The sequence below is a fragment of the Halichoerus grypus genome, chromosome 3 (genome assembly GCF_964656455.1).
Source record: "Halichoerus grypus chromosome 3, mHalGry1.hap1.1, whole genome shotgun sequence".
NCBI lineage: Eukaryota > Metazoa > Chordata > Mammalia > Carnivora > Phocidae > Halichoerus > Halichoerus grypus.
This window is the reverse complement of record NC_135714.1, coordinates 52030261-52051915: the sequence shown is the minus strand read 5'-3', so window position 1 is coordinate 52051915 and position 21655 is coordinate 52030261. Positions and strand designations below refer to the sequence as shown.

General features: G+C 32.3%; 1 protein-coding gene across 13 annotated transcripts in view; it reads left to right on the top strand.

The window, feature by feature from the left end:
- The window catches only part of EPHA5 (EPH receptor A5), a 343456-nt gene extending 323437 nt beyond the window's left edge, over nt 1–20019 (top strand). For 10 of the 13 annotated variants that reach the window (XM_078068724.1, XM_078068722.1, XM_078068726.1 and 7 more), the window contains 3 exons: nt 679–872; nt 4735–4890; nt 12963–20019. In XM_078068724.1, coding sequence (XP_077924850.1) covers nt 679–872; nt 4735–4890; nt 12963–13068 — 456 coding nt within the window. In that variant the 3' untranslated portion in view covers nt 13069–20019. Of the gene's footprint in view, nt 1–678; nt 873–4734; nt 6284–12962 lie in introns of those variants that run through there. The other 3 variants (XM_078068725.1, XM_078068729.1, XM_078068733.1) reach the window with 1 other exon arrangement.
- The last annotated feature ends 1636 nt before the right edge of the window (nt 20020–21655 follow it).

Genomic DNA, 21655 nt, shown 5'->3' with positions numbered 1-21655 from the left:
AACATTATAAATGTTTTTGATAAAACAATTTCACAATTAGACCAATACTCATATGTGTGGTTTTATTTAAAATCAATGATGTTTGTAATGCTATTTAAGCAGTCATTCCAAATTCCCGACAGAAATCAGTGGATGATAATAAACAGCCAGACTTTGACATTATTAAATGATACATGAGACAGTTATGCTAATTTAGCCTTTGACTTATCCATCATTTACCATCCAAAAGTCTCTTTTGAAGTAAAATTGCAGTTCTATTACTTTAAAAAATGTGTGTCTGCCCATAATTTTTCATTAAAAAGACATTAACTTTTCAGAGAAATCACTAAAAAAATGTAATCCCTATTTGATTCCAGAATGCAAAAAACATGAACATTATTCTTATGTCAATTAATTTTACAAATCACCCTTCATCAAGATTTTATGTAAAAATGATTACCATTTATTTTCTTCATGGTATGTGAAGAAAACCTATCATTTTACATTGTGATAATGTATTTACTTTTTTATGTTGTTTTGCAGCAAATGGAAGTAATCAGAGATTTTAAAGATAATGATGCTGGTTATTACAGCAAGAGTAAGACTAAGAAAGGATGAACGTTAGATAGTAGGAAATTTCTCAGGCTACTCCGTACTAAATATGTGGTGTTGAGTATGGTTCTGTTCTGCTTTCCACAGGTGATTAAAGCAGTAGAGGAAGGCTACCGTCTGCCAAGCCCCATGGACTGTCCTGCTGCTCTCTATCAGTTAATGCTGGATTGCTGGCAGAAGGACCGAAATAGCAGGCCCAAGTTTGAGGAGATCGTCAACATGTTGGATAAGCTGATACGTAACCCAAGTAGCTTGAAGACGCTGGTTAATGCATCCAGCAGGTATGAAGCCAGACTTGAGAGATTTTCCTAATGTAGTTAAATCACATTGATGCCATCAACATTAAACCAATAAAATCATTTTTATACACTCTAATCTATGGATCTATATGACACTAATTTATCTAAATACAGTTTTTGTATAATGTTACTCTCTTACAATAAAATATTATTATTAAATAATTTAAATAATTAAAAGCATCAATGCCTAATCTAACTGTAAATGCCAGTTTCAATAAAATGTTTACTGTAGCCAAGTTTAGGTAACATAAAAAAAGTAAATGAGGGGCGCTGGGGTGGCACAGTTGGTTAAGCATCAGACTCCCTATGGGCTCAGGTAGTGAGTGATCTCAGGGTTGTGAGATAAAGTCCCATGTCGGGCTCCCTGTTGATCAGGGAGTCTGCTTGGGATTTTCTCTCCCTCTCCCTCTCCTTCTACCTCTCCCACTTGTGCTCTCCCTCTCTCTCAAATAAATAAATAAATCTTTAAAAAAACATTTTTTAAAAAGCTCAAATGTATGTATTTTGATGTGTTTTGGATCTCACACAGGTGTGTATGGGACAAAATAAGATCGTAAGATCATATGGAAAAGCCAAGTAAGCGCTGTTATATTGTAAACGAGATATATCTAACAATAATGACTCTTTGATTTCTTTAAAACAGATTTTAGTGTCTGTCATATTTTATGAACAGTGACAGCTCCTTTAGAGATTCTTTGCTCTTATTTGGTTGTACACAGATATTTGGCTAATCATCCTCCTACTGTGACGTTGGAACAAGACTTAAAGCTGATAAATGAGTAATTTGTGGAAAAAATTGGTATGAACAAATGAGCATTTTAAAAAGTTTTCTGAATGTACATGAATACATTTAAATAATTCTGCATATTTGTAAAACATGCTTTTCTCTTTAACCTGATTAATTACAGAATTATCCTCTCAAAAAAAAAAAAAAAAAACAGTTTGATTCTGTACTTTAAAAATTTGCCAGATTGTTATTTTCACTATATTTGAGGAAATTTTTCATTTTTACAAGAAGTGTAACCAAATTGGCTGCCTATTAGTATGAACTAAATGAGAAATAATTTGTTGATAAAGTTACGTAAGTCCTATGATTCCAACATAACATTTGTTTACTAGGCAAAAAGTCATTTTTAAATACAAATGAGGAATGAATCTTCGACTTCTGTTCAAGCATCATTAAATTTCTGTAGTAGCAACTGGAGAATTTATCTTCTTAGCGATTATTCCTTATGTTGTTCCTGAAATATCTACTTTTAAATTATTTATCGTCATGTAAAATATTAAGAATTTCTTTCATCTACTTGTTTGAATTATGTTAAGTTGTCACAAATGGACCTAAAGAAAGGAAATCATAAAAAGACATTTGATGTTCTAAATTGCATTAGTTTATATTGCTATCATTATAGATTCAGAGCAGTTTAAGAATCTCCAAAAAAATTTCATATTTTTTTGTGTGCAATATATAGAAGGAGCTAGGTAAGTTTCATTTATTTATTTATTTATTTATTTATTTAAGATTTTATTTATTTATCTGACAGAGAGATAGAGAGAGAGCACAAGTACGCAGAGTGGCAGGCAGAGGGAGAGGGAGAAGCAGGCTCTCCGCTGAGCAGGGAGCCGGATGTGGGGCTCGATCCCAGGACCCCAGGATAATGACCTGAGCCGAAGGCAGCTGCTTAACTGACTGAGCCACCCAGGCGCCCCTTCATTTAAACAGATTTGGCTTAAGACTGTACCACTCACTAGCCATCTTTTCTCAGGCATCTACAAATCTTCGTTCCAAAAGGTGTTAGTCCCTGATCATTGTCTTTTCCTTTATTCCCACCCATGTCACAAAACTTGGTGATTTCAGAAACCATGTAGATGATGTTTGAATATCTCTCAATACATTGAAATATTCTTCTTCAATGATTTTGGTCTCTGTCCTACCTTGAACTCTCCTTCTCATAGTCATGTTCTAGAATTTGTTATTACCTAAAATTGGCAACTCTTCCGTAATTTCAACTTCAAGATCCTATTCTCCAAATATTTCTTCCTATATTTCTATCTTCATCAAATCTTTGACTCCCACTGCTTAAAGGCTACCAGTTACAAGAAATCCATTTATTCATCCAGATAGTCATGTGTCCACGTTGTGTCATGCTATGGGCTAGGTGCTAATTATACAGCTTTGAGCAACACACTACTGGAGGAGAGAGATATTGAACAAAATAAAAACATTAAAAAACAACTTTGGTTTTGCAGTAGAGAGTAAGAATAGAACTTAGGAGGATAACTCAGAGGCTAGACTAGTTGTGCAGGTAAGACATGATGATGTCTTGCACTAAAGTGGCAACAAATGAGATAGAGAAGAGTGGTCAGATGTGCAATATATTGGAGGTAAAATGGAGAGTACACACAATGATAGATTGTGAGGGGATTGAGGACAAGGAAGGAGTGAACTGTTGGATCATATCTTGGAGTAGGGAGGACTTCAGGAGGAATTGGATGTGAAAAAGATGAGAAGTGTGGTTTCAGACATGTTGAGGTGATATTCCTATGAGAAATACGGAGGTGTGAAGTAGCTGTATGAATATATGAGAAACCTAGGCTGGAGGTAAAAATTGGAGGAAAATAGATGCTACTTGAAGCATAAAAGTGGGTAAAATTGCCTCTAATGGAATTCTGGCCTGAGCAGAGAAGATATAGGGCCAAGTCCTAGGTCCCTCCAAATTTTAAAGTCAGGAGAAGGAGTAGCAGGCAAAAGGAGATTGAAGAGAAGTCAAGGAATATTCAATATCATAGTAGCCAAGGAAGAGAGAGAATTATTCAAAAAAGGTTGAGACAAAGTAGGATTCCAAAAGGGAGGTGGTAGTGGTGGATGTTGAAAATTTCTGAGAAGTCAATCATTTTAAAGATTGGAAATGTTCACCGATTTTGGCAAAATAGAAATCATTGCTCAACTCAATGAGAGCAATTTTTATGCAATTGATTTGGAAGAAAATACACTGGAGTAGGTTGAAGTGTAAATGGAATGTGAGAAAGTGCAGAGACCATGAGTAGAAAGGTATTTGTCCTATATCTTATGGTTGAAATTTACTTAGGCAAACCCCCCACTGATGGACATTTAAATTGATTTAATGTTTATTCCCACTTACAAAAAATTGTACAAGTACTCTTTGTCATTTTCCTCATTATTTCCTTAGGATACATTTCCAGAAATAGTTCTCATCATCATATCATTATTATTATTGGCCAAAACTATGAGTTTAGTACAGTTAAGAGCATCTCATGGGTTGATTGATCCTATTCTGTTTTCTCATGTATTTGGGGTGACATTTTGTTTTCCAAGTTCTATTACTCCTGGGGTAAATTAACAAGTACGCTTATGTAAGAGCATAAAATAAAGGACAAATAACTTCTTAACTTCCTGGGAAATTAGCTTAAATGTGCTTGAGTTTCTCTAGCAAAGTCTAGGAGCAACTGGCTTTGCACAAATTGGTCTTCATATCTAATTTTGGTAGCATTTCCTATATTATTTTTACAAACAAAAAACAATAATAGGAAGTAAATTCATCTAAATCACCACATGGAATTTTTAGCTAATGTTTCATATCACAGATTATTACTTATTAAATAATAAGATTATTTATTAAGCCATTATAAGTTTTCATTGACTATGTGTAGAAAAAAATCTGAATTTTGTGTTCTATATTTTGAATAACTTTCTTCCATGTTAGTATTAGTATATATTTCCCCTATAAATATAAACCAGAAAATCCATTGATTGTGTGCTAACATTACAATTTGTTATAAAAGAGTTAAAGTGTTACTCTTAATATTGCTATTCTCTGTGTTTTAGGGTATCTAATTTGTTGGCAGAACATGGCCCACTGGGATCTGGGGCCTACAGATCAGTAGGTGAATGGCTAGAAGCAATCAAAATGGGCCGGTATACAGAGATTTTCATGGAAAATGGATACAGTTCAATGGACGCTGTGGCTCAGGTGACCTTGGAGTGAGTAATTTTTCTGATAATTTTTACATAATTGCTGGGGCGAGAAAAATTGTTCGGAATCCAATCTGGATGAGGTCAAGGGAAATCAGTTAACCTTTGTCCATGTGTGACAGCTTTCAAAGAAGCCTCTTCTTTTTTAGCCTGTACTGTTAACAACTGCATGGTTAATGCTACTTGTGGCCAGTATCGTTCCTTCTTTGCTTCAAACAAATAGCATTTGAATATTGGAATAATTGGAGTAACAGTTCCTTGCTAAAATACTGGCATTTTGTGTTGTGGAAAAGATGTTTTCTTGACAAAGTTTTTATACTGGTACCTATGTTATATGAATGTAATTACAAAACAAACTGTAAGCACAATTGGTGTGGCTAGTCCTACATAACGACAAAACACATTCTTAAATTTTGGCTATAATGAATACCCGGGCAGCAACAGCTTAAACAAAGCTTCCCAGGCAGGAATCTCATTTAACCTCTAACTGGTGCACCTTATATTCTTGCAATACAAGGATAAATTAGATTCTGCCTCTGATTTGTTATTTGGTACAATCTCAGTGAAACCAATTGTGCCCTTTTCTGTTTGCACGTTTAAGATAACATTTATCAAATCTTATTAAATAAAAACCACTAGAGTTAAATATTAAATTCTTTAAGGTTGTAAGTTGTTTGTATTTTATTATATACTCTGTATGTGTAATTATTTTAGCCTAATATTTGTTATTTGTGAAAATTAACTATTGTTATGGTGGTTCCATCTAGCTTACATGAACATGAATAATGTTTTAACCTGTGAATATAATAATAACTTACTTTAAATTACCTATAAATTCAAAGGTTAAAATATTGTTGTGAGGATTAGAACATGGTAGAACATCCTAAAGCACTAAACCACAATCCTTATTCCATTACTTCTCATAATATGAACATTGAGCAGTTGTCTCTCACCATTTCTAGTCTGACATTCTTTGCTTCATTGAATTCACTGCCCATCCACACAAATGGTAACAGGGTACCATCATTTGTCACCAGATAATGTCACATTCTCAGCCTTTCTCTTCCTCATATCTGTGACTATTGGACCTAAACTCACTACTCAGCATGCTCTCTCAATTTGCTGAATCTCATCCTTACCATCACCTCCAAATTATATCTATTTGATGACACATATGCTTTGCCCATTATTTCTTTGGATGCTCAAAGAACTCATTTGTGCTATATTTAAAATAGTAAACAGAAAATTTTGCTGATAATTTAAAACTATTTTTACATGATTGCTATTTAATTTTTCAGTAAAAATGGTCATTTTAATTTATTAAAGTCATTTGTCATTTTATATTAAAATGATACTGTAGGTATTTCTTCTACCCAATGTCAGATTACTTGTAAATATATAATAAAATTATTTGCATTAAGTGATGTCTCTTTTTTTATTAAAATAGCACATATACATATATATGTATATATATATATATTTACATCCACTATCTTTTTGCTTCTCCCTTCACAGAATAATTTTAATCACAAATAATGGTTTTTGCATTACTACCTCTCTTTTACTTTATCTCTTTGGGGCCCCAAACGTTGAATATTTTAACGTTATATTTTAGCGTTTCATTTTTTATTGCTTTTAATTATTTTTTCTTGACTTACTTGTCGACTCCTCTCTTTCCAAACTCTTCGTTTTGTATGTTTTCTTTCAAGACTTAATAGCCTTCTACCATCTTCTAATTATGGTTCTCCACCCCATTTCTATTCTCTGGTAGTTTTTGTCTGATCAGTTTTTCTCTACTTGGTTCAGCTTTTTCTCTTTATCTCTATTACTTTGGTATCCTGTTGCCTCTTGCCATATTGCCTCCTTTCAGATACTTTGTCTTTTGATTTATTTACCTTAACCAGAAGAGTAAAGTGAAATTAGGAGACTCGTTAACATCTTCATGTTCAGAGATGTTGGTCTCCATGCGTCAGTTGCTTCAGATTTCTGGGCAGATAATTACCCATTCCTTACTAGGAACTGAGCCAGCAAACCTCAAATCCAGTGAAGTTGATTTCCAGCACCTTTAAATACATGTCCTCTTGTTTATTGTTCTTTTTACCACATTTTTCCGATTTTATAAGAATATATTTATCAAAATATCATTTAAATAACTCACAGAACAGTGAGTAATCAGTTACTTGTTTGGTCAGGAATATAAGAAAAAGGTTATCTGTGCATTTGCCTTGCCCTTAACCAAAAAAATTATTAAAGACACATGGCAAAGGAGCTGGGATATGAGCAAAGACAAAGACAAGCTCTTAAACATTTAAATAATGATTTTTTACACATGGTCTTTACCCAATATCTAAATACTAATTTTATGGAGCCTGCATAATGCTATAATAAAATAATAAAATATTATTATCAGTGTTATTGCCAAGGCATAATAGAAACTGAGAACTGGAAATATACCTGTGATAAATGCTTAGGTGGGGGAAAAAGATAGGATCAATTGCTAAAAGGCAAGAGATCAAATTGCCATATACTTAAACTAGAATATTATGTTAGAATTTATGCCTTCAAATTTGTTCTTATAGTGGGCTTAGAAAAAGGAATAAAAAAATACTACAATTTTTCAGAATCGCATACTTTGACAAAAATTTTCCTTCATATAGGTTTAATTTTGTTTGTGATTTCCTCTCTTTCTTCTTTTCTTTCTTCCTTTCCTTCCTTCCTTCCTTCCTTCTTTTTTTCTTTCTTTCTTTCTTCTTTCTTTCTTTTTCTCTCCCTCTTTCTTTCTTTTTTTTTTTTTTTTTTTGCCAGCACATGTATATATGGCTTAATGTGGAAAGGAAATGAAAAACTTAATCTAAGAGTTAAAATGTGTTCAGCAATATGATTTTCAAACTTAAGTGTTTCTGTCTGCCATTCTCTGTACCTAAACCTTGCTATTCTGTGTACAATACACAGAACAGTTGTGGCAGTAATCTGTACTATGGTGTGTAAATGCAGTGAGTTGTGGTTGACGGGAAATTGTAAGCTTGCCGTGAGTTGCAAATTGAATCCAAAGATCTGTATTAAGGACAGTATTACAACTGCTTTTTAAACTTATTGTTAGACCAGTACTGTCAACTTTTGATTATTCAGAAGATGAGTGAAATCCAATAAATTTAAATATTTTGCCAATTGTGTGTAAGCTGAAGAGATTTATGTTAGTATGATTATTTAAAATGGGGTCTTAAACTACTAAAACGGAAGTTTTACAAATCTAGGGCTAAAATGTATGCACACTAATTCAAGTAGATTTCTTAATGTATCAATAAAGACATTATGCATAATTTACTATATACCTAAAATACGCACAGGAGTACTTACTCTCGTCTGCATTCTACATAATTAAGCTAACGTTTCTAGTCTAGTTCATAGTCTCACTATGTCTCACTCACTGAAAACCATGACCAATCATGGTTAATCTTTGCCAAATGTAGATATATTTATCTTGTGCAGTAGATCTATAAATGATTGTCAGGATTCTTCTAAAGGAACCAAAAAATTTCAAACCTACAAATGCATGATCAAATTATGACAAAAATATATACACTGAAACTTAATGAATATTTATTAATCTCTCTTCTCCCTTCTCCTATCCAGCCAGTGTTGGTAGAGTAAATACCAGTGATATGGCTAAAAAGTGTGTAAAGCAGAAGGGAGAAGAAGTGAGGGAATGACTTATCCACAAATGGATGAACTAAATCCTGAATAATCAAGAATTGCTCCGACATCAACTAGACACCTCTTGTTATTCCCTATTTTTCATTCTGCCATTTTAGTATCATAATATCACTGTTTTCCATTGTTTAATGTTATGGAGTAACATTTGAAAATATGCTGAAATGTAATTACATCAATGGCAATTCATTATATTCACAGCTTTTCTAAAACTAATCGTGCTTTGTTGACAAAAGCCAAGTTATTTTTATGTAACAATACTCTTCTTATCATGTTTAAATTCATAAGCCTCTGTTGAAATATAGTTCATCATCATTAGAATTGGCTTTGGGTATTACTTAAGATTACACATGGTCATGATACATTAAGTATAATATTTATAAAGGAGATACATTTAAAATTTTACCTAGCTATAAAATATCCTCTATAGAAAAATAAAAAGAGTAAACAGCATATCTTGCATCATTTTGAAAAATTTTTTGTAAGTAGAGCAGTAACTTCATCATTAAATATAAAATACTTTAATTTTTATCAAATTTCTCGCACTTTATTACTGCTAAGTTGACAATTTAATATACACTTTAAAGAGTAAAATGGCAATTCTTAGAAATCATGAAAGTAGAAGACAAACTACTTAAAATACTTTAATGCATTTATCAATATTGGAATAAAATTATTTAACCTTTTCTAGAAATGTTTTTCTGATACTATTTTAATTGTCATTTGTAATATAATTAGAAAAATATTAAACAGGATTTTTTAGGAAACTTCTTTGCTGCTGAGAACAATTTTAACTTGCAGAAATGATCTTATTTCTCCGCAACCTTTTCACTGAAAATCACATTGCATAAAGGTATATGTACACTGCATGCATTATAATCATGCTATTTTCTAAGTCTCTGCACATTAATATGACAGCTTTTGAAATGACAAGTCAGATTTTAAAAACATCAGCATTCCATTAAAAACACACATAATTTATGGCAAAATATAAAATGCGATGCTGTGTTTTTATAACTCCATTTCTTCCATGGAAAGAGGGATGGGGAGGAGGTGGGATGGACGGAGAGAGAATTTCCATAGTCTGACCTTCCATGTGCATCTTAGGGGACAATCAGATCATAAGTTGACCTTGAAATAAAATCTTATATTTGACTGGGAAAATTTCAACAAATTTAACTTAAAATCTAGATATATGGAATGTTCGGAAGAAAGAAAGATTTTATTTGCCTGTAAACACAAGCTCTATAACTGCATTTACTAATCAAATACAACTCCTCAAAACATCTGTTCTTTAACATGACATAGATGTCATTAAAAAATTTAAATTTCCAAAGCACTGAACCAGTCTTTCTTGTGGTCAAGATATTTTGAAGGAATGAAGTCATATTTACATATACTATAACAAGTTAAAACAGTGGAAATAAAAATAAGATAACCGGTGCTTTAATATCAGTGAGACAACCAAGTGTTCGAATGTGTAGCACATGCAGGCGCACACACACCCCACGCCCCCCACCAAACACACACACACACATGCACACACTTCAAATTAAGGTTTTGGTATTGTGTATTCAAAATCCATGCTGTTTCAGTGAGAAACCTGTAATTTCTTTCCCAGGTCTTTCAGAATAAGTTGTAATGATTATTTTCAAAAGCTCATTCCTAATAATTGGATTAGTCATATGATTGTACGATTTAAGTACCTATATATAACATTAGGACTTTCGAACCTGGATTCTGGGTTTATAAAGCATATGATAAAACATCTGTTTTAAAACTTCGTTTCAATTACTAATTATTTAAATTCTCTAGGTGAGAATGATTATTTTCAGGTTAAGAAATTTTAGTCCCTATCACCTGACTTAGGTCCAAAGTATGCTAGTGAGCACACATGAATACCCACATCTACGCAGTTCTTCATGATTCATAAATTGTAGAAACATGAGAATATTAATTAGCTCATAACTGAAATTGCTATGAAGTATAGATTGGGTTACCATAGCCTCAAAGAAGTATGTGTCATTTCCACCATTAAATATCTTCCTTCTTTTAGAATTTTTGATATTTGATGTTATCACTACAGAATTCTCATTTTACAGATGAATAAATAATTGTATGTAATTTGAAGTACTTTGCTCAAAATCATATCTCAGAGTAATGAGAAATTAAAAGAGTATGGACTTTGACGTCAGGTTCCTGGTTTAGTATTAACCCTGCTACCCACTAGCTGTGTTATCTAGCCAAGTGATTTAAATTCTCTAAGCCTTCATTTTCTCATCCATGAATGATTAACAAAAATCTATGTCATAGACTTATGTATTTTCCTAGCATATAGGAAGAGGAAATCTTAATTTTCACCTATTATTTTTATATTAGTGCGATGTTTGTCAACTGAGGGAGATTTTGCTATTCAGGGGACATATGGCAAACATTTTGTCTTGTCACAACAAAGGGTCAACTGTGGTGCCAGGCTTCTGGTATTTGGTGGGTAGAGGCCAGGGATGGTGTTAGATATTCTATAATGCACAGAGTAGCCCCTACAACAAAGATTTATCCAGCCCATAACGTTAACAGGGGCAAAGCTAAGAAACTGTAATGTAGTAGAAAAGGGAAAAAAAAATTAAACTCAGGCTTCTTTTATCCCGATGCTAGTCAGTAACTAGCTATTTTATAGTTTATTGCATAACTAACAGTAGTCATTTTGTTTCAAAATGAATTTTTACTGTTTTCTTTTAATTTTTGCCGATGATTATCTTCCATGACTACCTTATAGATCGATAGATAGATAGATATAGATATAGATTATTTTGTACTCTGATGTCTTGTAGTTTTAATATCCTCTAATGTTTAATATTCACATTCTAAGAAAGAAAGAGCTATGTTTCCACCCTAAGTATAAATTGCTTCTTTTTTTAGCTACTTGCCATTTGCTAAAACTCCCCTAAAAAATCAAGAAAACATAAAAGGAAAAAGAAACCTAAGATATTATTTAAATAAGCAATTATTTCCAATGCTAATATATATAGAACCTAAGTACACATTTTTAAAATTTCTATTCTCTGATACTCTTGAGATTTACATGTTTCCAAAGCTATCGAATTTGACATATAATGATTCTAATGTCATTGTATCCAATTCTAAAGAATTCTAAGATACTCTGAATGCAAAAGTATCCTTTGAGTATAATGTATTCAATAAAGCAATTATCTAAAGAATCTAACACAGCAAACAGTTTTGTCACTTAAAAATCTTGATTTGTTATTTTTTCCTATAATTAATGTTATCACTTGCCAAACATACCTGAATAATTTTATTTGCCAAATATATACTCTAGGAGTATAGAATTTCTGAATATCCTATGAAATAACAATTGAGAACAATGGATTTTGACTTTGAGCTCCATAATATGCTGTTAGTTTAGAAATCTAAACATTTATAATTTTCTTTTGAATAATAAGCTTGTTTAAAAGAAACAGTAGAGGGCGCCTGGGTGGCTCAGTTGGTTAAGCAACTGCCTTCGGCTCAGGTCATGATCCTGGAGTCCCAGGATGGAGTCCCGCATCGGGCTCCCTGCTCAGCGAGGAGCCTGCTTCTCCCTCTGACCCGCCCCCCTCTCATGTACTCTCTCTCATTCTCGCTCTCTCAAATAAATAAATAAATCTTTAAAAAAAAAAAAAAAAAGAAACAGTAGAAATATATCTTGGTTGAAAAGACTTTCTGAGAGTGTGTAATCTTCAGAATGCTCTAAATGCCTCAAGAGCCTAGATATTATTTGGTAAAGGAAGAAAGCTCTGGTACTTTGGGTTCCAAGTAAAAAATAAAATATTTGAAAGTGTTGTAAGAGCAATGTAGTGAAAATTGTCCCATAAAGATATCTGTTGTATAAAATGATTGTACTGACTGAGTCCTTTGAAGTTTTTGGTCTTCAGCTGCTTAACTGTAAAATTTTTAAAGTATATTTTATGCTTCTTTTTGCAAAAAAAGAAAAAAAAATGTTGTTCCTATTGTAGGTCCATATTTTCAAAATTGTTCAATGAAATTGTACCTTTAATTTAAATATGTTATTGGTAAGCATGTGCAAATTTTTTTTCCCACCACTCTGTGCCACCAAAATAATGAAGCCTAAAAAAGGGGGCAAATATACATTATAGCACCCCTTATTATTATAAGTTAAATGTTTGACTGCAAACAGATTTTCAAGGTACAATTTGGGAGCCTGCCTTTGAAAATTGGACCGCATATATCTAAATTGGGACTGTAATCTAATTAGTTTCTGCAAAATGTTTGTGTCTTTGCCAGCGTGAAATATTGAGGTGTGCTACCAATTGAATCAATACATACATCCAATGTGTGCTTTCTTCATGCAGGGATTTGAGACGGCTTGGAGTGACTCTTGTCGGTCACCAGAAGAAGATCATGAACAGCCTTCAAGAAATGAAGGTGCAGCTGGTAAATGGGATGGTGCCATTGTAACTTCATTTCAATGTCACTTCATCAAGTGAATGATTCTGCACTTTGTAAACAAGCCCTGAGATTTATTTTAACAAAAAAAAAATAAGGTGGGGGGGGGAAGGGAACACTCAGTGATTTCTAAACCTTAGGAGAGCATTTGTTTCAGCCACAGAATTTGTAATCAGTGTTTTGCTAAAATCTCCTTATCTTCCTCAGTGTCTTCATTTTTCATGAAGCAAATATAACCTGCATGGAATAAAAGCCTGAGGTTAAACATTATCTTATGTTGCAACAAGAAAATCCTTTCCACTACTTCTACAAAATTTTATAAATGAAAATTATAACTATATATAGCACCTTTACAGACTGAATTAAGGCAGCCCCTTTCAAAACTTCCAAGAATCTACTTGAAAGGAAAAGTTTATAGCCATTTGTGGGCTAACAGAAGCTGCAATTTATTGAAGTTTACTTCAAGTCTTAATTGTCTACATAAGTGTATTGAAGAGCAATATGATTAGGTAATTTCTTAACAGATACCTTCTTTTGTAATTTAAAATGCTGTTACACAGTCTAAGTTATAGACTCCAGTGTATAAATATGTTGCTTGATCAAGGACAAGTACAATACAGGGTGCATATTTATTTTTCTGTGTTATAAAATGTACTTTTAGTTGCTCTTCTAGAAACTATTAGATAATAAATGTGTATATACTGTATAATTTGCTATATACCCAGGAATCAGTTTAAGTTGGAGTTTTGTGTGTGATGCTTGCACATGTGTGCGTTATCATTCTGCTTGCATTTTTAATAGTGTTTTAATTTTAGCAACATACAGGAACAAGTGTTCCACAGTGTAATATAAATAGGAGAAGTAGGGAAGCAGTAAAATGAAAATTTAACACAAGCTTGTGTCTTTCTTCCTCTCATGTGTCCAAAAGCTACTAAATCTCTTTATTCACTAACAGGAAATGTCTATAAGATTAAATCCCCTTTGGCTTTTTGAAAACACTTTGTGATATCTGTGACAATGCAGTTCTTCTAGCCATTAATCTTGCACCCCTGTAAGAAGTTTCACCTTTCTGAGTCCCAGAAAATATCTTGTCAAGCAAAGTTGACACCGAAGGGCACATTTTCAGCAGGATATAGAAGGATTTAACTGTGCAGGCTTCTGTTAATGTTGTTAAATCCAGGCACATAGCACTAAGCATTACCCCTAAGTGTTAATCCTTTGTAACAATTTCCCTTGTGGTTCAGCTCTAGAAATTTTGATACTAAGGCAGCAATGGAATGATGATAAATATAATATGTATATTTATATATATATTTCCCTCAGAATTGTCTTTGTTTCAAAACTTAACAAGTTTTACCTGTTGATGGCTGTTTATTCATTTGGTAATTTCTTCTTGTATTCAGTTTCATCAAATTGAACTTATTTTGATAAACCAGTCCAAAGTATTATTTAGTTGGCCTTATTAAGGAATATAAGATATGTTCTATGTACATTCTATGTACCACACTTGGTGAAGACAGACATTTGTGTTATAAATTATATGGTTTATTAGAATTTGAACAAAACTGAGCTCCTTGGTGAAATAACAAAATTTTTATAGTATTACATCTTATAGAAACCATGGGATGACATGTGATTATTCAAGGAGTATTGCATTTGAACAAAATATAGCCTATTTATGTTATCAAGGGCAATAGTATATTGGAGTAGTCTGGATTAATGAAATCCATAGAAAATATACCTGCATGATATTAATGGTATTCTGTCTTTTCCAAGCACTTGTTTTAGTTGAATATGAGCACATACAAGAATAAACCTTTAAGGAATAACTTCTTTCTACCTTGCCCACCTTTTACTTAAGCAGTAAGTTAACTCTTTGTTAAAGAACATGGCAAAAAAAAAAAAAAAAGGAAAAAGCAAAGGTTCTAAACAATTCTCAGATGGTATATTTAGTTCGGCCCAATTATGGCTATAATTACTTATTAGATATATACTATACCATGGGTCCTAACAAAACACACTTCAAGTATACTTTAATAGATAAATGAAATTTGCAGAGAAAGTAGAAAAAGGTGGATTTAGCATTGTCTTGATAAAATCACAAGTGGGCATCACCATTATGAAAGATCCCTTTGTTCATTTCAAGAAACAAAATGAACTGAACTAATTCTTTCTGTACAAAATAATCGGAGACATGTTGCACTTTATTGAATTCCGTAAAAAGAACTGAATTTAAGTCATAAAGTAACAATTGAGAACCTTCAAAGCAGGAATAGACATATTGATTTAAAACACAAACTATCATAAATGTTAGGACTAGCCACAATTACTTATACATAACAAAGATATTTTCTGAATGTCTTCTATAAGTTATATGTTCAAAAATGATTGAGAGGTCAGCACAGAGTACATCTAAGTGATTAGAATTTAAAGTTACAATGTAGATTTCCTCTTTTCACAAAAGAACAGTATAAATTAATATGGATCGATTCCTTTGCAATTCTGGTATTCCTTTGGGAAAGTAAATTGAGTTGAAAGTTAGACACATTGATTTCATCTACATCTCACTTTGGTTGAGAATTTCTAAGGCATGGCAATATGATTTTAAAAGAAATAAAGAGATTTTCAAATAAGATCTGCTCTCCCCCCACATAAAAAAAAAGGGGGGGAAAGGATTCCTTTCTAAAATATTTATTCACCACTGGATATGTCACCAATTGGGAAGTGCCAATCTCATCTATAAATGTGAGAAGTGGAACCAGGAGAGGAGGCAGCTCTTGTGAAATGGAGGGAGGCAGTAACCCAGGGCGAGGTTTGACAAATCTTGATTGTGTGATTTCTTATCCTTTTGGTTCATTTTGTCACCCACCAGACAACTAAAAATAAAACATAGATTCAATAGTTTTAGCACATAAGATAGATTTGTCAAATAATACATAGTGTTATTGTAACTATCAAGTAGCAATACCTTTAAAGCATGAGTTGTTCTCAATGTTGAACTTGGAAAATAGGAACAAGCAGGGAGTTTTTTTCAACTTACTGATACCTGTGGAAGTCACTCAATTACTACTTTTATCAATCATAATTTGTTTCCTAATCTTCCCATTTGCTCACATGTTCTTCTTGGCCATTGAAATATCTGAATTGTATGTAAAAATGTAAAGATTTTGTTTTTCCCATGTAAAAAAAAAAAATGTGCATGGTTTTTTATTTCTTCTCTTTTAATCACCAAATCAGTGTTCTAAAGTTGTAGGATTACTGTAAAAATTATATTCCAATACTCTATCTAAACTTAAATGTGGCCAGCATTATTAGTTTCAGAGTTGTGAAAACAATACAGAACATCCTTCACTGAGTTTGTAAAGAGTTTTAACCAGTGTGCAATGGTGAAGAGATAGTTTCACATCTTAAGTTTAAAATGAAAAATTAATATCTGTTGAACACTTATGTGTTTGCATGTCTGCTATTTAATCTCTATGTGAAAGTCAAAGATTTTTTTTAACACCATTATTTTTCCCATTTAAAGTGGGCTTGCAGAAGCACAAGTAGAAAAATTCACCTGTGGAAGACATTTTTGTTTGTAATGGTGCATTGGATGGCAAATTTGTGTCAGATATTAGAAATTTACTAGATGTATGATGTTGCATAGTAGGATAAGGTCTTTTTCCCACTTTTTTTCTTTCTAAAAATAAGAAGACAAAAAGCTAAATATGATAGTAAATTGTGTTTGCTTATGTCCTGCCAGATGTTTAAACTCAAAATAAATAAAAAGTAGGTACAATATGATGATGATGATGATGAATAAACAATCAGAATGCTAGTTTTATTTGAAATTAATAACTAGAATAAGTCATCATTTTTTCAACTCTGTAGCACAGCTGGTTACATTGAATATTTTTCTCTATTATGCTGTTAATTATATAGTAATGTATCAAAGGAGAAATAGATAAGAACTTTCTTTTCATGTTGGTTTATAAAAACATCTTTTTATACATAAATGATTGAATGTTCTTATTCAGAATGACCACAAAATTATTGCTTAGGAGAAGACACAATTCTTAAAAAAAGAGAAAGAGAGAGAATCTATTTATTATAATCAGAATCAAATGTCATTTGTTTCTTCTCAATGTAAATGAAAAAAATTGAAGGTGGCAAAATAAATCATGTTTATTCAGTCTGGGCTATATTAACAGTAGAGATTTTAGTGGTCAACATATTTGTGAATCTTTAGATTGCTATAGTTTTACATTTAATAATTTTACAGTGTGTAAATTTCATTTAAAATAGTCTGAGAATAAAACTTAGACTCAGTCATTTGTTAATATGTTTATTAAATTCTCTTAGAAGCAGCTGTATAGAGTATCTTATTCTAGGCTAGGCATCAGGATATCTCAAATCTGTGCCTAAGCATTAATTCAAGAAAGGATTAGTGTTTCTGTATTTTTTCCCCCATTTGAAGCTCTCTGTGCATTTGGTTTGTGTATATGTTTTTGTAGTGTAAGATATGAAATTTTATATTTTTTCAGAAAATAAAAAACCCTTTGAATACAGTTAAATCCAATTGTCATGCTTGACCCTCCCCCAAAAGATTCTAAACTTACAGCCTTTGTATAATGATTTCAGTTAGTTTTAATAAAAATGTTTGAATTTCCTATGCTAAATATTTAAAATGCAATCAGCATTCATTTTCTTCAAAGACATATTCATGAATCTTTTTATTCAAGTATTTTTGCAACCAGAGTTTGACATAAGACTGTAGGACATGAGCATAATTGTGTGAAACCTAATTAGAAGTTGATTTGTGACAGTGTAATACAACATTACTTAAAAAAAAAAAAAAAAACACAAAACTGTGTGTACCATCTGCAAAAAGAGACTCTGCTGTCTAGCATTAGTTGATCATCTTCTCATTGCCCTGCATCTGCTTATGGCATAGGGTGGAGGAGTTACATTCTTAAAAGAAAGGTGTCAGTAAGTACAAATGCTCCCACTTTTTCTGTATATATTATATCATATTGGTCTCCTTTTGTAAAAAGCATACCAAACAATCTGCTTTATTCAAGGAAATTAATCATATTTGTAAATTTTTGCATTTACATTTGTGAAAAGTGACACCACCATGCCTATGGAAATAATCTTTAACTCCTTTGTCTATACATAGAATCAGTGTTAGAAGGTATAACATTTACTATTTTAGTAAATAAGCTCATGTAAAGACTCCGAGCGCTTTGTTACCAAATAGACTATTCTTGCCTCTGCTTTGCTGCAAATGTAAAGATCTAATGATAAAAGGGATTTTTTCTCCCAATCTTAAAGACATTCTTGATCAGGTAGGAGGGATGGAGAGGTGGTGGGAGGTAAATGTTTAATAAGAAGGCACTATTCTGTACTAGAATTTTCCACACAACCTTTAAGATAATTTTATTGTCTCCACTTTAATGATGAGGAAACCATGACCCAAAGCTGTTTAGAAATTGCCCAAGTCCTGACTGCTCTTCAAAGGCAGGGTGAAAACCACATTCATTTGAAACCAAACCAAAATGTTGCCATGCTATCTAGATGATGGAATCATTTAGGCCAATCTCCTGATTTAATTGGTGGAAGAACTGATGTTTAGCAAGAAAGAAATTATCTGAACATTTCCACAAAGTGAAGTGTAACCCTTGGTTGGGAACCAGGATCTGAGTGATTACATTTCTAACATATTTGATTTTTAGAGTAAGCCAAACCTTGGAAGTCAAAAATAGTTTTTCTTATTTGTCATTCTTCCACTGAGTAGGAGCACAATTTAATTCAGGGTATCTTTCTAGTACAGGCATAGTTTTCTCAACTACAAGCACAGAAAATGGCAATACATATTTATTATTTATTTCCAGCTATAATATCTGAAATTTGTTTGTGGAACTTTGAGGCCTACAAGTGATTCATGACCAAATTGTTATCAAAAGTAAAACATATTGATATTTATTAAAATTCATAGTAGCCATTTAAATCAAGTAGAGTTTTATATAAAATATTAAATGTCATTTTACTTGAATTAGTAGGCTAAAAAATAATAAATTGGAATAAAGCTGGCAGAAATATTGAACTATAGATAATTCTTTTTCATAGCAAGAGCTATTAGTTCTTAAATCGTCCCCCTAATTTTTTAAAGTTGATAATGAAAAATATTAATATGTTGAGGTTATTAATTTCAAAGTTTCTTAGTGATCCTAAGTTTTCAGAAATTAAAAATTTGTATCCAATCCTCACAACAGTCCTTTAAGTGAGATATTTATTCTGTTTTTCTTTTGAAAAAAGGTAGAAATGAAGGCTATGCAAGGCTAAGTGACTAAGTGACTTTCTTCAGATCTCTTTTAAAGTTAATCCTCTGCCTCTGAGTTCCAGATGATGCTCTCCTACCTGCTTTGAAATCTGCTCCATCAATTGCACCTGGTCTTGAATGTCTTCGCCTGTCAGTCTCCGTGGTCCCCTCACCAGCCTCTACGTGTACGTGAGGGGTCTATGCAGCGTGCTTGTGTGGGGCATGTCAAAGCCTGCTCTGCCACTCGCTAGCTGTTTGAATTCAGGCTAGCCATTTAACCTCCCTGTTTTCAAGTATCTCATTTATTAAATGAGGAAATCTTTTGACTATTTTGAGAACCTAAGAATACATATACAGCTAGTAAAAATAGTGCTGACCACATAATAACTGTTTAATAAATGTTATTTATCTTCATATATCTTCTTCACTGAAATCTTTTTCCTCACTGAAATCTTTGTTCTCACTCTATAAATGTCATCAAAACTTCCAAACACACATAAAATTTGATAAAATTTTAATAAATTCCCTTGTAAATATAAGCCAGCTTCAACAATTATCAACTTAATGCCAATTTTGTTTTGTACATAACTTCAGTGACTCTCCTCTGCCAGATTAAAAAAAAAAAAAAAGCCCAGACATTTTATCATTTCATAAATAAATACTTCAGTGTATATTTTCAAAATAGAGAGATTATTTTTAATATAATCATAATACTATTAAACTATCTAAAAATTCACAGTCTTTCAAAATATTTTCAAATATCCAATTGGCATTCCCCTGTTTTATCATACATTTTTTTTATAGTTCCCTTGAATCAATATCCAAATGTTCCCTTTATTTCCTATAAATTGGCAATTAGACTCACAGATTCAGGTGCATCAGATTCAGGTTTCATTTTTTTTAAGAAGACACAAGTACTGTGTATTTACATCAGTGCACACTCAAAGTAAGCTATCTTTCTATGATGTCAACGGTAATTGGGGATCATTGCCAAATTATTATTCATTAATAATTTTGAAATGATTTTCATCATTCTTTTTTCATCTAATTGCCGCACTACTTTTATAAAGACTAATTTCCATTTATCAACTACTTAGTTACTCGGAGATGGAGTTTATACAGGCAAAGCAGAGAAGTTGATTGGTGTTATTTTTTTTCTGTCTTTATTTAAAAGTGGTCCCAGGCTCAAATATCCCCTCTGTAACTAATGTCATCACTACTAATGTCCTAACAGCATTAAGAAGGTCACCCTTAAATATTCCCCCTTTCTTGGTATCCAAGAACTCAATCTTTTCTGCTTTGCCTGCATTTCCGGCCATTTATTCTCAGTTAATTCCACTAACTTTTATTATTCTGCCATTCTTTTAAATGCTGAAATTCCAGGATTGTGTTTTTAGTACTCTTCCCATTCCATACTATATGCTTGCCCTTAAAAATTGCATCAACCCACAAGTCTTCAATTTTAACATATATGGGCATGGATTTTTATACTGAATCTACAGTGCTGATATTTCTCCAAAGATAGAGCTCCATGTATATAAATTTATACTGAACATCTCTAATTGACTTTTAAAATGAGCATATCTCAGTTGACCTTACCTTCAACACGACTTATACCTTCTTCCATAGTCCCACTAGAAGATACTGCTTTATATAGAGTTAACAAAGATAGATTTCCAAAATTTATATTTTAAATTCCCTTTTCCCTCAGCATCATGTGAAACTTGTCATAAGATTTTATTAGTTTCACGTTAAATGTGTTTCTCATACATATTACTAGCAGATGTAGAAAAATAAGCAAAAGTCAAAGGTAACACTAAGTAGGAAACATAGCTTAGAAAATTTAATATATCACCCAAAATCAAAAGAACACTCTTACTTGGTATTTTATTTTATGCACTTTTATGATGGGAATTAAGTGGGAATGTTACACCTTTGAGCAATCAATTATAGACAGTAAACAGCAATTTTATCCAAAACTTTTCCACTATTATAATTTTGGATCATGAAATTAGAAAAAAAAAAAAATCTGGAAAGCATCAGACTGACTTTTCCTTTGTCCAAATAGATATGCCCTATAGAGAAGGTGCTCTGAACCATGTCAGCAAATAAATTGACTTGGATTACGCTGAAAACATTTTTTTAAAGATAATAAACATTTAGTCACAGTCATTTGAAAGGATAATCCTTGAAGGGTTTCCACTCTGATAGAAGGATAAAGTAAAATGATTTACTGCATGTTCCCTGGAGTGGTTAACAGCCCTAACCATACGAGTTATGGAAGTCAGGCCAAAC